Source organism: Aphelocoma coerulescens, assembly GCF_041296385.1.
Source record: "Aphelocoma coerulescens isolate FSJ_1873_10779 chromosome W unlocalized genomic scaffold, UR_Acoe_1.0 ChrW_unloc_scaf_2, whole genome shotgun sequence".
NCBI classification, from domain to species: Eukaryota; Metazoa; Chordata; class Aves; order Passeriformes; family Corvidae; genus Aphelocoma; species Aphelocoma coerulescens.
The window spans coordinates 5,313,950-5,331,584 of record NW_027184081.1 but is presented as its reverse complement, the minus strand read 5'-3'; the positions used below and the strand labels follow the sequence as shown (position 1 = coordinate 5,331,584).

At 41.8% G+C, this 17,635-nt stretch overlaps 1 protein-coding gene across 1 annotated transcript; it reads right to left on the bottom strand.

Moving 5' to 3' along the window:
* Positions 1 to 2,035: 2,035 nt before the first annotated feature.
* On the bottom strand, positions 2,036 to 16,780 carry LOC138102805 (BDNF/NT-3 growth factors receptor-like). The gene is made up of 5 exons (XM_069000580.1): positions 16,678 to 16,780; positions 15,856 to 15,992; positions 12,155 to 12,287; positions 10,375 to 10,674; positions 2,036 to 2,149 (listed from the first exon to the last, which is right to left on the bottom strand). Exons 1-5 carry the CDS (start codon positions 16,778 to 16,780, stop codon positions 2,088 to 2,090), a joined length of 735 nt encoding a protein of 244 aa, XP_068856681.1. The 3' UTR covers positions 2,036 to 2,087.
* Between the last annotated feature and the right edge of the window lie 855 nt (positions 16,781 to 17,635).

Genomic DNA, 17,635 nt, shown 5'->3' with positions numbered 1-17,635 from the left:
ACAGTATCAAAGAACATCTGGGTCTTGGCCACACCCACATGACTCCAGGCTCCGCCCCCTCACGACTACTGCAAAAAAATTAACCCTTTCCTTGGCCAAAACCAGGACAAACATCTGTAACACAACACATGTAGGAAACTGCAAACCATCACCTCTTCCTCCCCTTCAGAAAGAAAAAAGGAAAGAGAGGGAGGGGAAGCTATGATTTAGTATTTCTAAGCACTTAAAGTCAAATTGATGCTTGAAATGCACATTTGCTAAGGTTTAATGACATGGAATCAGAGTAATAGCAGTTAAATTGGCCATTTTGTCCAAATAAAAGTACTCCAAACAGGATACAGCTTATGCAGGAAGCTAAAGGGTGTTTTGGATGTGTTGATTGGGATGTGCTTTCATACTCAGCAGAAGTATAGCAGAACTATTATATAAAACTAGCCAGTTGTTATTCAGTTTGCAGGTTCTATTATAATGCTCATTGGCTTTCAATAGGTACAGCCTAAAAAATTTTACCTAACTAAAAAAATAACCTGAACGCTGTGTCATCAAATCTTCTCTCAGATATCAGAGTTGATGTTCTGCTTATGCAAGAATAAATGAAAGTATGAATAAAAGGACAGAGAAACAATACCTACAGGTGTATTCAGTGGGCATGGCCAGGTTTTGGTAGTGGGAGGGGGCTTCTTCTGTGAGAAACTGCTGGAAGTTTCCGCTATGTCCAACAGAGCCAATGCCAGAGCTGGCTCCAAGACAGACCCACCACTGGCCAAGGCTGAGCCAATCAGAGATGGTGGTAGCACCTCTGTGCTAGCATATTTAAGAAGGGGAAAAAAATACAACAGCAACTTCAGCCAGAAAGAGAGGAGTGAGAATATGTGAAAGAAACATCTATGCAGACCAATACATCAGTGCAGAAGGAGGGGCAGGAGGTGCTCCAGGTGCTGGAGCTGAGTTTCCCCTGCAGCCTGTGGTGAAGACCATGGTGAGGCAGCTGTGCCCCTGCAGCCTATCGAGGTCCACAGTGGAGCAGAGATCCACCTGCAGCCTGTGAAGGACCCCACGCTGGAGCAGGTGAATGCCCAAAGGAGGCCGTGACCCTGTAGGAAGCCAGCACTGGAGCAGGATCCTGACAGGACCTGTGTACCCATGGAGAGAGGAGCTTACACTGGAGCAGGTTTGCTGGCAGGACTTGTGACCCTGTGGGGGACCCAGGCTGGAGCAGCCTGTTCCTGAAGGACTGCATCCCATGGAAAGGACCCATGCTGGAGTAGGGGAAGAGTGTGAGGAGTCCTCACCCTGAGGAGGAAGGACTGGCAGAAACAATGTGGGATGAACTGACTGCAACCCCTGTTCCCTGTCCCCTGTGCCATTCAGGGGGGAGGAGATAGAGAACTTGTGAGTAAAGTTAAGCCCTGGAAGAAGGGAGGGGTGGGGCAAGGTGTTTTTAAGATTTGGTTTTATTTCTCATCATCCTACTCTGATTTGATGGGTAATAAATTAATTTTGCCAAGTTTAGTCTGTTTTGCCCATAACAGTAATTACTTAGTGATCTCTCCCTGTCCTTATCTCTACCCATAAACCCTTTGTTATATTTTCACTCTTCCCCTGTCCAACTGTGGAGGGGAGTGATAGAGCAGCTTTAGTGGGTGCCTGGCATCCAGCCAAGGTCAAACCACCACAACAGGAAAACTCACTTCTGCCAAATTCATTTTTAAAGGAAATTTAAGGGTACATTTTTGGAGGCAAAACAAGTATGGAATCATTTCTGAAAAAATAGTTATATAAGGAGAAATAATGAACTCTCCTCCAGGAAATGCCTCTGGAAGGTTCACAAAATCTCATGCCTGTCTGCTACATCAGACACTTGTCACCCTACAGTACTAATTGTAAGCATAAGTAGGAGTGGATTTATGCTAATCTGAATCAAAAGCAGCAGAATAAGTAAAAATTGCCCTCATTTATCTCAAATGTCAGGAAAAGAACCAACAATACAAAGTGCCTTTTAGAATTGTGTTATAATATGTGCCATTTCACTTTAACTGGGACTGACATTCAGTCTTTTATTGGCTTGAGTTTCTTTATTTCTATCATTAAAAGAAACAAAAAAGTAAATATATACCATAAACGTCCGGATCCACAATTAGGCCACTACCTGTGCATGGAAAGAGAAAAGAAAAAAAACAGAAAGAAAAAGCCTTTGTAAATAGATTGCAAATGCTAGAAGAAGAAGAACTTCTTTAGGATATTTTTTAAGAGCTTGCATGTTATTTGCAATAGCATTGGTTAATACCTACACAATTTCAAAGCAGCATCAATATGCTGCTTTGTAACTTACAATTATTTTAGAGCTATCCCAAATGTTAACACTTTGCTTCATGTGAAACAGATAATGCACAAGGCATTTGTTCTAGTAAAAGCAGGCATATTTATCAAACAGGTAAAATTCTGCTCTCTGCTGCTAATGTATATCTGAAATAAGTGCAACAGTAATTGTTCTTGTTGAAAATCAATGGTAAAATTCTCCCTGACATTATGCGGAAGCAGACTTCAGTGGGAGTTACAAAAACTGACTTTTACCTGGTCAAAAAATTTGCAGTTAAATCACTGAGAGAGCAAACTGGTTTAGAGCTGCAGCATTGTGGCAAATTAAAGGCTAGAGGATGCTCCCAAGAAGCCAGCTGCACACCTGATCCACAGACAGAACTCTTACTGAAAGAATAAGATTTCCTATATGCAAAGAAACCAGAGAAGCCAGTCTTTGCACAAGCAAAGTGGATACCTGTCTGATAAATACTTTTCTAAATCTTACGAGTTCCAGTTTGCAGCTTTTTCCAATTACTGCACATATATAAGGCTAAGTACATGTGTGAGTATAACCCACACTGAAGTTAGTATACTATTAGTCTATTCGTGCTTCGAAAGATACTTGTGTTATTATAGAATCATAGAATAATCTGAGTTGTCAAGGACCTTGAAGGATCATCAAAGTCCAACATATTTCAACATGTCCATTCATCCTGGTCTATAATGTACTTATAGCATGCCTTATGAATGGTTTTGGTGGTGGTGGTGGTTTGGTATTAAAATTAATAGTTGAAACCTTTAAAGGTGACTCAAACTTCAAAAAGCATAATTCCATTTATAGCACCATACAGTAATTCCATAGCACTGACATTACACTGGCATAAAGTCACTGTGAAGTTGTAGTGGTTTGGCCCCAAATACTTATTACTGCTTATCTTCTGTGAGATAAGAATTATGACAAACGCAAAGCAGGCACCAAACCTGAAAGAATATAAAGAAGCTTATTAACAGACCTAAAAGAGGGAAAAAAATTATACCATACCTTCAGAACTCTCCTCCTCCTCCCATCTTCCTCCCTTCTCCCACCGACAACGTAAAAAGACAACCCTTAAGATGTTCAGTCTGTTTACCACTTCCATAATAACTTTGTTCAGTCCATTTAGAAAGAGAAGTCTCTTCTTGCTCATGCTATGAAAATATTATCACAACGAGACAGCCGCCCACTTCCAAATATTGTTCAGTCCATTTAGGAAGAGGAGTCTCTCTGCTCGCATGCGAGTCCCTTCCCCCGACTTGCAGCTTTTCCCGCAACTGCTTTCGAGGGTCCACTCTTGAAAGTTTCCTGGGGTACAATTTTAAGGTTGAGCCGTTCAGAAACAAAAAAACAGAGGCCCTTCTCCTTCCCTGGGAGCAAAGGGCCTTCCTCATCTTCATCTTTAGGACTATCTCTGGGAGCATCTCTAGGAACTGAGGTTTTCTCCTTTCCCATTTGGAGCAAAAGTCCTCATCTGGTCCATCTCTCCCTGTCCAAACTTCTCATGAAATTACAGCTGCCTCAGCATCTGCCTATCTCAGCCCAGGTGCTTTTGCTTACAAGTTGAACACTCCACCCCCCCTATCTTCATGAAATTACAATGGGATACTCTGATATATCATAGCTTCACAACAGAATTTCAGCTTTAAGCATCTCCTCTTTCTCTTCCCTCAGGTTTTCAGCTCTTCACAGCACTAAAAGGGTTAATCTCACCTCGGCCTTGCGGCTGGAATGTGTCTTATCGCTGTTGGTCACCTGACCTCTGCCGGACAGCAGTGCCGCTTTTTGCTGAAATCTTGGCTGCAGTGGGGGGGGGGGGGGGGGGGGGGGGGGGGGGTTCCAAGCCGCTCTGGCTGCCCACAGCCCTGCTGGGGGGGGTCATCCTGGAGCTGTGGCCTGGCCCGGCCTGGCCCGAGCAGGGGCCGGGCCCACTGGCCCCCACTCGGGCCCTGCAGCCACCTGTCCCAGCACCGGAAACGAGAGAGAGAGCTGGGGGGAGTTTGTCTATTCTTAAGTTTGTATCACAGAGGCGGTCACAATTTTAAGTGGCTTAAAGAATTGTCCATATTCAAACTGGCCAGCTGATAGGTTCTATCAGGTCATGGGGAGAAGCTGTAAGCACCCCTTGGCAAGGACGTCACTTCCGAGACACAGATTGCTAACCTATGACAGAAGTATGATCAGAACACAGTTGTTTCTGCTTACTTCAACAGCATGAGAATCTCTGCTGAAAATATGAGTTGCAACCTATTTGCAAAATGACAGCAGACAATTAGGTTCATTTTTAAATGCATTTGAAGATATTCTAGTACCCAGAGCTATAAAGAGGCCCCATGAGAATCGTCATGTCAATCTGCAGAAATGAATAACAAGTTAAGTGTGTGCTACTATCTGTCCTCAAGCAAGTTCTGAGCAGGTTTTTTTGTCCATAAACCTTCGTGGATTGAGTTTTTCCAGTATAAAACATTCAGCAGATGAAAGAACCAGGTAACCTTCTGTATGAGTCCTACTTCTCATAATATGAAGAAAAAAAAAACCAAACAAAATTCCTAGGCCTTTACTCTGGAGTTAAATGACAACATTTTTATTACTGTCTACTGGAAATGGGATCACAGAATCAGACTGGTTTAACCTGTAATTCCTGCTAGGGGTATATAAACCAGGAAGTCATCTATTCCATTCAAATACCTTTTGTATAACTAGATACTTCACTTGAAATAAAGTTGAAAAAATCAAGAAGTTGGACCAACCCCAAATTTCTATGTAGTATTCCATACATAAAAACATCATCAAAACATTGGTTGAATCAATTACAATGCAAAAGTTTACCACAGTAATTTTCCATGTTTACATGCAATTATTTTAATGCAAAGAACAGCACTGTTGTTTGGTCCCTGTTAGAACAGGGTGTTGTGCAAATAAAATATTACGGACATATCCTAGTCACTCATCTTTATAAACTGCTTCAACTACATTTGGTTTGCTTGCTTCTCTCTTTATAAAGTTGACATTTTCAAAATAAAGCAGCAGCAAAAGACTCAACCCCCAAAAATACTTGTGCAACACAGTCACATGTTATTAAAAACAATGGTGAAGAGGCTAACTAGATAAGTCATTTCTACTGCTCTTAATTTTTAAGACTGGTTTGGTGCCATCCCCTACATACAAACTGATTTCTAATGCAGTTACTTCCAGGCTATATGTAGTCCAGTTTGAACACAACATAGATTATTTTGGAGACTTGTAATGCATATGTTTATAAAAAGGAAGGAACAGATAATAATGGTGTCTTTATAATTGGGAGGATATCTTTAATTTAAAAAGCCACAACTGGAAAATTTTCAGCTTGCAGGAGACAAGCATAAAAAAAAAGGAACAGTAAAGGAAAAAACCCAATAAATTAATATAAATGTATTAGAGGAACTGCTATTGTCTTAAGAAAATGAAGCCAGATTCATATTCAATCATCAGAACGCAAGAGAACTGTAGCGGGGGGGGGGGGGGGGGGGGGGTCCCAGGAGCAGGGGAATCCAGCCAGAGTCACGATACGAACACTGATCCGATTTGAGCATCATGCTCCTGCTTTATTCTTCGGTTACACCAAGTTATATTTTTTCCAAAGTTCACGCCCCTTTCCCATGAGAAAGCCTCTAAGCAGCAGGGGAGCTGACCAGTGTATACCTTTTCCCAAGGCTGTTCAAGGCTGCTAGCTAGCTGGTGCCTTGCAAGCCTGTTTTCAGCCTGAGGCCCCGTCAGGCGGGGCAACAGCCCTGGGATGCCCAAGCCCTCCTGGGGTATCCTATATTCCACAAGGAATCCCTCTACACATCCCCCCTTTTCTTTTTGGGCAACCCAGGTCTGGTCGATGATTTTTCACAGCCCCGCTTTAAGGCAAAAAAAATACACCCAAGTATTATTAAACCTAATATAACTACAAATAGCAATCGGCAGCCTTCTACTACCAAGGTACACAGCCATCCAGTGATACTCAGACCCTTAAGCCAATCTCCAATAGGGTCGTCTGTCTCCTGAAGGATGTGTAGGCCCCTCTGGAGGACAGAGAGGTGCTTGTGAATTGAAACAGAGTGGTTAGAAAGATTCATACAGCACATACCCTGGAACTCTTCACAGCCGTGGCCGTGAGCTAGTAGTAGAAAATCACTGGCTGCTCAATTTTGTAATATTGTATGTCTAACACTAGTAACATCTACGCTTAACTCATCAAGCATCTGTGAAGTTATGTTTAACTTATCCCTCTCCCAGCAAGCAAGTTTATGCAAAATAGCATGAGCCCTGGCTGCTGAAGCACCAGGTAAAAACATAGATGCTAGCCAAATTAACCACCTTCACTCGATCTAAATGGGCAGACAGCTGATTGAAAATGTCTGCTAATGCTTTTGTCTCCAGACAGTCAAAAAACTAATTCCCTACTCTATTTCTGTGTCTGATGCTATACCTAAAAATTTATGCAACTCTCCTTCTTGGTTTTGCCTTTGGAGAGGGTTCCCCGACACCCACCACAAGTCACTAGCAACCACCTAGGGCAGCTGTTACATTCGCCCCAGAGTCTCGCTATTTCTCCTGCTGCGGAGAGTGGTGGATCTGGCAAGTCCTCAGCTCCTTCACGCAGCCACATCTGCAGCCTCTCCCAAGGCTTCTCGGGACCGAGGTCTCAGAGTTCCAGCTGTTGAAGTAGTGGTGTCACTTTCCTCAGGAGCTGATGCTGACTGTGCCTTCTCGCTTCGGGGTCTTGTAGCATGGCACCACTTGCTGGGCACCCCTCTGGTCAGTGCTGCGGCGATGACTTGTCCCTGTTGTTGCAGGACATTCTGCAGCGTTGCAGTAAAAGCAGCTGTTTGAGATGACTGTTCTGCACAGGTAGCATGTACGAGCATCTCATCTACACCTGCTCCTTGGGGCAGCGTGGCAAGAATTGTTTTAGATTGCCTATTAGCATTTTCAAAGGCAAGTGTTTGGAACATTTGCTCTTGCAGCTCTTCAGAGAGCTCAGTTGCATCCTTTAAGGCTGCTGACAAATGGTCGATGAACTGATTATATGGTTCTGACAGCCCCTGTCGGACTGCTGCATGCGAGGGAGACTTCTTCTTTTCAGGTACTGACAACAAGGCTTTGTGGGCAAGAGTCTCTGACAACTGATGAATGACTACAGGCATGGTCAGCTGTGTTACTGTTGCCCCGTAAGCTCCGCTCCCAGCTAGCATGTCAGCTTGGAGTGCATACAGTGGGTCTTGTGTGTCACCTTGATGTTTGCTCATTTCTTGGTGCTTCTCCCCCTTTTGAGGCTGACCCCCAGCAGCCCTGGCTGGCTCTGGCTCTGCAGGCGACAAAACCACAGAAGCTACGTCGCTGCTGGACGTTGCTCCGCTGTCCGGCAGAGGGGGGTTGCGCTCTGCTGCTTTTGGCCAGGAGTTAGGACCGCACGTCTGCTCTGCCACTTTCGGCCGGGCACCAGGACTGTCCATTTCTCCTTCTCCCACCTGTGCCCCGCCCCCTGAGTCGGGCGACTCTGCTTCCGCTTTCGCAGCCATTACTGTCTCGGCCGTCGGAGGGATAACATCCTGCCCTGCAGAGTTCAGCAACTCCCGCAGTGAGTGGACGGGTGCTGCTGTGCCTTTAATTGGTCTTCTCGCAGCCAGCCCAAAGAACCGTGCTACCCAGGACTCTTCTCTGGTCTCTGGCCGCCGCTCTGTAAGACCCCCGTCTGTTTCTTTCCCGGAGCTGCTACACCCGGAGCTGCCACTCTCTAAAACCTCCATGGCAGTCGCGGCCACTGTCCTCTCTGTTTTCATCTCTGCGAGAGTGCTAGTTACTGCCCTCCAGGTTAAGCCGAGAGCTTTAGCTTCTTTAGCTTCCTTTCCTCCCTCAATCGTGGACAGCCACAATTTATATCCAACTTCCCCCCACGCTTCGGTTGAGAACAAAAGCGAAGTGTAACTCAATAATCCATGTTCCTGGGCCCATGTAACGAGGGCATTCAGATATTGGTCTTTTACGATTTTGCTTCTCATAGAGAGAATATTAGCTAGGAGTCGAGGTCCTGCCTTGTAGTCCATAGCTTCTGTGCTGCAGGTATTCGCTCGGCAGCGCGAAGATACGGTCTCCGGCCACTCGGCTGTGAGGTTTAGCCCCCGGCTTTACTAGGCTTTGGGACTTATCCTCCGGCTTTCTATTCTGCTTTGAGACCAGGCCCCCGGCTTTACTCGGCTTTGGGGCCACCCGCTCTGGTTCCTCTGGCTCCGCCGCACCGATACGATGAAATTTGGAGTCTTACCGCATTGAAGCGAACCTGCCTGAAGCAAAACTCACTCGGGTCCCTGTTCAGGTGCCACGTGTAGCGGGGGGAGGTCCCGGGAGCAGGGGAATCCAGCCAGAGTCACGATACGAACACCGATCCGATTTGAGCATCATGCTCCTGCTTTATTCTTCGGTTACACCAAGTTATATTTTTTCCAAAGTTCAAGCCCCTTTCCCATGAGAAAGCCTCTAAGCAGCAGGGGAGCTGACCAGTGTATACCTTTTCCCAAGGCTGTTCAAGGCTGCCAGCTAGCAGGTGCCTTGCAAGCCTGTTTTCAGCCTGAGGCCCCATCAGGCGTACTTCTGCAACAGCCCTGGGATGCCCAAGCCCTCCTGGGGTATCCTATATTCCACAAGGAATCCCTCTACAGAGAACTTCCATTGTACGCAGAATATCTATGTGGTTAACTGTTTAATTGTAGTATTAAAGGACGCCAGTAGCTGAAACCACGACCCGTTTCTGTAATTGGTCTGTTTAAGGAAGGACTGCAGAGAAAAAAGAATAGAGGAGCTACTAAGAACAGGAGGAGAAAATAGAGCCTGATTATATCAGCTCTTCACCTTGTCTTTCTAAGGGTGGGAAAGAAAAAGACTTGCCATTTCTCTCCCTGTATCAGGCTGAGTTGATTGGGAAAAATGTTGAATACAAACCATATTTTGAACCATATTTTTACTGTCTGTAGCCTACAATGTAGGAGAGGGAATTTAAATATTCAAATTTTCTCTATCACATAACATCGGCACTGCATATTACTCTTTCAAAAAAGAGGGAGGCTATTTCTATCCTATAGTTAAAAAGCCAAAGATACACACATGCTCATATTTTCAGGTATGATTCTGAAATTATTTGCACAAAACTACACCTATATTTCCACTCATGGTCCACTTAGTTTTTTCACATACAGCAATGCCTTTGTATTCTTACAATCACTTCAAATATGGTTTTGAAGATGTGGGAAAAGATCAAACCACAATGTAAATTAACTACTTACAGTAGTCACTTCAGTTCAGTGAATTAATCCACCTTGAGACTGCTCACATAAGCCTTTAGAAGGTCTGACCTGGAGTCTTTAGAGCAGCATAAAATGCATACATTTGAAGATAACTATCTTGAGCACAGGTATTCCTAGGCATGCAGATTCCCAACCTCCACCAAAATGAATGGAAATTGGATGTCTAAATGCATGTGAGGACCTGAGAGCTGGTCCATCCTGCCTCTGTTACTTGTTTTCTGTCCAGCTCCCTCTAGTGTCCTACACAATATATTATCATCAACTCACTGGACTGCATTAGTGATTTCCCATCAATGCACTAGATGCTACATAGGCATATTCACTATGTGCTTGGATACACTGTGTACTTGTACTTGTATACAGTGTAGAAAACTTGCAGTGACTGAATTGGTACTCAGTGCTTTCCAGGATCAGAACTGAAGCTAAAGAAAACACTTCAGAAACAGCAATCTTTTGCTAGCCTTAACTGGCACTGAGCATGGTTATTCAAAGGGAGGATTTAAAGAGCACTAGCATGGCCTCCACTGGAAAGCAATAAAAAAGAAAAAAAATGTTTTTAAAAATTATTGTTTTGTAAGTAATCTTGAAGAAATTCATTCAGAGAAAAAATGTGTGTAAGACACTTCCTCCAAAATAGGTAATTTGGCCAGGAGCACTGTCTCCACATTTTCGCCAATTTGCAATTGCTAACATAAAAGAAGTTTTACTCACCATCTCCAGGCACTGACATGAAATGAGCATTAACCTGTTTTTCATCCTCTCCATATTTATTCTTTGCTAGTAAGGTATAAGCACCATTGTTCAGATGGGTAGGGTTGTCCAGCTGAAGGCAGCCATGGTATTCACTTTGATTGATAACATGTATTTTAGTGCAGATGTATTCAGACTCATTCAGTATAGCTCCTTCATAGAACCACTGCAATGTGGGCTTAGGCTTCCCCTTCACAGTGAATGGGATACACCAGTGGTGGTCTGGAGTTGGAGATTCAATAAATGTGATATTTGGTGCAACTGTATTGGGAAAAAAAAGAGTGAAGAACATCAGAATATCCCCAAAGTACTTTTTTCCTCTGGTTATCAGTGCTGAAATATACTACTTGAAGTAATTATACCTATTCAGAAGATACACAGAAAGCCCACCTGTTCTGCCTTGGGTACTGTGCTCACAACTGAAATGAAGCCATTCTTTAGAAAGAAACAAAACAAACTAGTTTCAGACAAAGTGTGAACCCCCATTAAATCACTTACTTTGCAAGGTGTGGAAAGTTCAGTTACCAGATCACTGAGAAGGAAGGTAGGGAAATTTTAGCTTTAGTGTGTTGAGAAAATCACACAGAGGAGTACTGAAGGAACGAAACAGTATTAAAAATATTTAAGATTCAGCAAAAAGCAAGTACACTGGAAATATATTCAGCTAGGAATCTAAACTTTCAGGTGACTTCTTTAAAAAAAACAAAGCCAGAACAGCTCATTTCATTACCTGGATTTTTCTGTCAGGACCATTTTCTGCTATACATTTTCTCATTCTTTGTTCAAGTGTGCTAAATGCCTCAAGTTTACAGACTTCTGTTTCCCTCAGGAGACTATTCCAACACCTTGCATGTTATTTCCCTCTTAGGAAATTTTCCTTGATATTTATTCTTAAATGCATCCAATTTCATCTAGTTATACTCCCTTTTATCACTCATAACAGTCCCAATCTCAAAATCTCATTTACACTGTTCAAACACTTCTAGTTTGTCTCTTTCCATGGCTATTACATATCTAATTCCCACCTACAAAACATTTTAAGTGCTTCTAGAGTGATTTCTCAAGTTTGCTGTCATGAGCACATGCTGAAAAAAATGCCCACCTACAAAGTGTTCCATTCCCATCTTCAATTAAGCAGAGGGTTGCAACTTGTGAAAACATATTTCACAGAAAATTAATTCGGGTTGGAATCTCAGGTCTAAGAAGCTAATGCTTCTATACTACATGTCCTTTCCCCCTTCCTTGGCCCTGACAAATAATTATTCAAAGCTATGGCAAATAAATTTACATCTGACAGAACAAATGATGCAAGTGTGCCAATTTTTGAACAAAGCAATTGCTGGTTTAGTTTTTTAAAAAATTAAAATTTGCAGTTTATTATAAATCATTTCTATGACTTGATGCATACATGTTTCTTAATTCCTAAGATAGTATGTATGTATATGTACACCACCACAAACCTGTTCACACCAACAATACCACTGAGTATTTGAGGTTTTAGACATTTGCTTACAGATTGCTCAGAATGGAAGAAACATAGCATTTAGAAACATAATTTTTGCTGAAGAAGTCAGAGCAAAAAAAGGTAAAAATAACAACTGGTTATTGGGCTATTCCCATAATTAACTGCAATAAATAGTTCACATGCTTAAAGTGTGTTTCTGTTTCAACAACCTGTGTGCCCAACAAATATTGATGCCCAAAATAGCTATCTCAAATGTGGTTTAGTCTGCTTACATACAGAATACTGTGAGCTCAGCAGAGGCTTGGTCCTCTCCCACAATATTCTCTGCTATGCAAGAAATCCACAGTCTGTTGTCCACAGATGAAACATTCTTTATGGTTAGTGAGGCAGGATTCTTACTTGTGTCACTCTACAAATGATAAAAAAACATGGATGTGCTAAATATGGTATAAAGAAACAATGGAGAGAGGGGGAACCCTTGTCCACAGTTCAACAGCATTTTCCATTTTTCCTTCCTTTTAGCTGTATCAAATTGTAAATAATTAAAGCATTACTTTGGTATCTTATCCAAACAGATGCAAAACCCCTACAGAACAAATTGTAACCATTGGTAGGGATGGATTCAAAGCTCCAAAAACCTCATTCATTTTTCCACCATGCCACTTTCTGTTTCTCCCTTGTTTGACACCTCTTTCCCTCTACCTAAATGTTTTTTCTGCATCCCTTCCCTTTCTTATCCCTCTCTTCAGTTTCATTATTGATTTCTATGGTCCACTGCTAATCTCTTTAATCTTTTTATTCCCTCCTCTATTCTGTTCAGTCCTTGCTTTACTCTTCTTTTTATCTCTTTCATTTACACTTAGCTTGACATCTCTTCTACTACTGCCTTCTGAGCTCTGCTGTACCTTGACAACATCTTCCCTCTCCTCCTTAGCCAAATGTCTCTTAAAAGCTTCTTGCTATTATGGAACCTTCCACAAGAAAATATGTCCCTTCTACTAACTGCACTACTGTCCAAGTGCTGTTTTACTGTGCTTAAGCACAGGCTAATTGAGGTAAGAGTTATGATTTACAGAAAATTCCATGCATTTAATGCTACATTAAATACGCAGCAAGGCTACACTGCATAAAGCAATTTGCAAAATAAAATTTTAAAAAGTTACAAAATCAAAGCAAAATGCAATTACAATGATTTTTTAAAAATTATACCAGCTAGCAAAGCTAGATATTAAAGCCTCTCTTATCTCAAATGAGGTCCTTAAAATGGCAGCCAAATAATTACTATTTCCATCCTTCAGTCTTTTCATAAAATGCAATATTATTTTATTAAAAAGTAAAGGAAGGAAACAAGTTTAGAAAATAAGCAAGAATTAGGATGACTTTTGAAAAAAGCCTTTTTGGGGTACTTATTGTACACATATATTTTGATGCTACACAGCATGAGCAAATACCAACATTGAGATTAGCTTAGTTGGTTGGAGCATGGTGCTAATATTGCCAAGGTTTGGGTTTGATCTCCATATGGGCCATTCACTTCAGAGTTGGACCTGATGATCTTTGTGGGTCCCTTCCAACTCAGAATATTCTGTGATTCTGTGAAATTATATGCTACACCTGTAAAATCACATTGACTTTCAGTGGTAGACAATGGGGACATGTGGGAATGAACACTAATGCAGACAGGATTTCAGGACCAGAATTCTAAACATTGAGATGACACCTTAATTCCACTTAAATGTCCCATTGGGGCAGGAGGAGGGGAAAAGCCAACACCTTGATGCGTGTTTCTCCGTGTGCAACTTTCAGAGGTGAACAGTCCTCAAAGCAGGAGTTAAATCATGGGGCTTTGAATTGCATGCTCAGGCTGAAACATAGCAAGAAGTCTAACTGACATTAATCAACTTATATAGCAGCATGAAAGCTGAGCATTTGATTAACGTTGCAGGACTGAGGGTTGGTTTTCACTTTTCTAACATTTCTCCTTGCAAAACAGGCAAGCAAAACAGGCAGAAGCAGCATTGGAAGTTAAGAAAAGGGAAGTAGAAACAAAAATATGGAAGTGAGAAAAAGGAAACCAAAGCAACACTCACAGAAAAGGAAAATTATGAATGGCAAATGAGCTTTTAAAGGCGCTCATTCTTCTGCTACTGAAAAGACTACTGTGCTCCAGAGCTATATTATAACCCCCTCACACAAAATTATGTCAGGATAAAAAAGCTTTTCAGGAAAGCTCAAAGAAAACTGAGCATGGCATTTGAGAGATGGGAAGGTTAAAAACTGAAGTGATCTTACCTTTTGAACAGTATCCCATATTTGTCTTGTTGCTTGACTTAAACCCCCCACACACACACCACAACTACATAAATTCCTCAAACTGTTTTAAGTTCTTGCTGATAACTGATGCATTTGGGCTTTTTTACACATTAGAGAAAAGTTTAAAAATAAAACTAGAGCTCTGCAAAGCTCTTAGGAAAGCTGAAAGGCTAGTCAAATTCTACATAAGCCTAATGTAATGACCTCAGGGAAGAAAATGCAGAGTTTGAGGCCTTGTCTCTTCCATACTTGTACTGGTTTGAAAACAAACTAGTGGGAGACACCAAGTCAGAATAACAATTTAATAGGGAAATAAAAGGAGGGGGTAAGAAAAAATAAAGGCGGATAACACTGGGTTAAACTGACAGAGTCAAGATACAACCTGGCACCCTGTTAGTCAGGGTGGTGGTAGCAGTCTGGTAGAATGGTGGCTGCAGTCCTCCCGAAGAGGCGATCCTGTAGAAAAAGGGTCTGCTCCTCCTCAGAAGGTCCAGTGGTGGCTATGTAGCTCCTGTCCTCTGGAAATCCAGTGGGAAGGTTGTCTCTGGTGTTCAGAGTCCCAGATTATATCCACGATGGGATGCTTGGTTCCTCCCTTTGGGTGGAGCATCTAACAATGGGGTCATGAGGCCAAGTGTTGATTAGGCTCATTAACAGAATATAGTCCGGAGGGAGTTCTCTCTGAGTCATGCGGCAGGACAATGATGGGCCATTAACAGAAAGATAGTCTGGGGGGAGGAGGCAAGGAAACACTGCCCCACCTGATTTCCACAGCTCATGAGGATGGTAATAGAATACACTGCAACCCAGGACAATACTGCAGCAACATTTTTGGAAGTACACATCAAACACTTTGTACAGACCCAAAAGCTTTTAGGTAGTCTTCACTCTCATGAATGCAGAGGAGCCAATACCATAAAATTGTAAACAACGAAGGGTCTTGCACATTGTAAATAACAGAGGTCAACAGCTCCACATCAAAGACCTGCTTAAATGCTTCTCCTTATCAACATCTCCATCAGAAAGAATCAGTATATCTCCAATGCACACACAGTCTAAGGCAGGTACACAGAATACCAGGATTCCCACTTTATGGATGGGTTTATTGAGAAAACATTTTCATAATTCATAAGAAAATTTTGCAATAGCCAAACCTTGACTTTGACTTTCATGTCTCATATTATTTTGTTTTGTTAAAGGAAAATGAAACAAATCACAAAGTAATTGATATTTACAACTAGCATTTCAGCACACAGATTTTGGCCTAAAACTATAATAAATTAGAGAGACAAAGCTTTTCTCACAATTAGAGTAGATTGAACTTGTTCTCTCTATGCAGGTATTTGTGATAATAAGAAAGTACTTAAGCTTCAGTATCCTGATTCACTACATTACTTGCATGAAATTACAGCACTCTCATTTACAAAAGAACATCCAAAAACTTAAGTGAAAATCAGTTTCCCAAGGAATAAATGTTTACCATTTTCCAAAAGCACCGCAGCAGTCACCATGTATTGAAAGTAATTAGAAATAAATGTAATCCATAACATTAATTTACTATTTCATATTTTTTATTAGAAGTTAAAGTTAGAGACAAGGCTTTATTTCATTCTTTGGCAGATGTCTTGTCTCTGAATTGCCACATATTTGAATATGAAACTTACCTCATGGTTTGAAACAAAATTAGTGAGCACCCAGGATACATTAGGGGGCGGCCCTCCAGTAGTATCACAGTACAATGTGATGCTCTTTCCTTCCACAACGGTAATGTTGTAATTGCTTAAGTTTGCTGAGGGCAAGTCTATGACACAAGCAAAAAAAGAAAGAAAAACACACCCAAAAAAACCCCAAAAACCCCCCATGTGGATATCTGTCTTTGCCAGAAATAGATACTGCTCAATCCTATGGGAAACATATGAATTAAATGAAAAACACTGCTTACTTAAAATTCACTGTGGTCACTTATTGCTCAGGAAGGGGGTACAAACAATGTTGTTGGAGAAATATAAATATAATCCTTAAGCTGCTACATAAAATTTTTGTGCCTCCTTCATTTCACATTCAAAGGAAACATTCTAGCATGTGGAAATACATAAAGCTAATTACAGAGGAAAATGTTTCAGGTGGTTATTGTAACTTCAGGTTTTAACTTCCAAAAAAAAAAATCCCTCAATTTTTTAACAAAGTAGATTAAATCTCTCTCTGTTGTCGCAGTTGCAATGAAATCTCTATTTTCCAGGGACTAATTCACATTGTGGTATTCCCACTATTCTCTACTACAGTTAACATGAAAATCTTGTTAACTGATGGTATCACATAAGAGATCGAAACCCTTCCTCCTAGACAGGAGAGAAAACCCTAGATCTTCAAGTACAAAGTGCATAAGAGGGAAACAAAGCCCTGAAGAGATCAAACCAGATGTCCTGGTTACAGAGAGGGGACAGATCTTAGAGCTGTGTGGGCGTGGCTAAGATGTTATTCTATACCACTTACATCATCACTGGAGGGTGTGGTTTCAGGAGGAAATGCTAGGCGCAGGAGCCCCCCGCCATCTTGCTTTTGTTCCCAATGGCCACATGGTGTTGCCATCTTATCTTTGTCTGGGGAAGCCACATGGATGTGAACTCTGGGGTGGGTCCACCATCTTGTTTTTGTTCCCAATGTTGAACACCATTTTGTGGGTAAAACACCTTTTTGTGTATACTTTTGCTATTCTTATTGCAGTTGTTATTGTGCATTTCTTATTCCATTGCTTTGTTCTTTCAGTAAACTGTTATCTCAAGCCATATTCTCTGCTTTTGTCCCTCCCTTACCAGAAGGGGCAGGGGAAGGGGAGTGACTTATTTGGAGTTTAATTTACTGCTGGTGTGGTGTTAAACCACCACACTGGAGGAGAGAAAGGACAGAAGAGAGGATCAGCGACTGCACAGAGCTGCTATACAGGACACTTCAGCAGACTTAGCTATCACCCTCACAAAAGAGGGAAAGAAGAAAAGTTGAGAGATGGTACCACTCACCAGTAAGTCAGCCTAACTTTTGCAAGATCCAGGACTCTCCCACTGTCTCACAAAGGTATAAACTACTTCATATCTCATAATTCTCATTTTTCAGTGCCAAAAGCAATGAAAACTTTCAAAAGAGTAACATACTGATATTCTGAGTGCTTCAAAAACCCAAAATGTTATAGAATGCTTTGGAGCTGACCCTCTTCAAAACTATTTCCAGGAATGTCAAGAGACTTTAGGTATGCAATAATTCAGAGCATAATAATTATATAACATGCTGGATATTTCTTCAGAGATACTGTACCATTATTTGGAGCTTCTACTGTTGTGGTTCTGGCCAGGAAAGGGTTAATATTTGGAGTAGCCAGAAGGGGGCATGGCCAGGACCAGGAGGATATTCTATAGCACCTCATGGTCATTGCTAGGGGCAGGGGGAAGG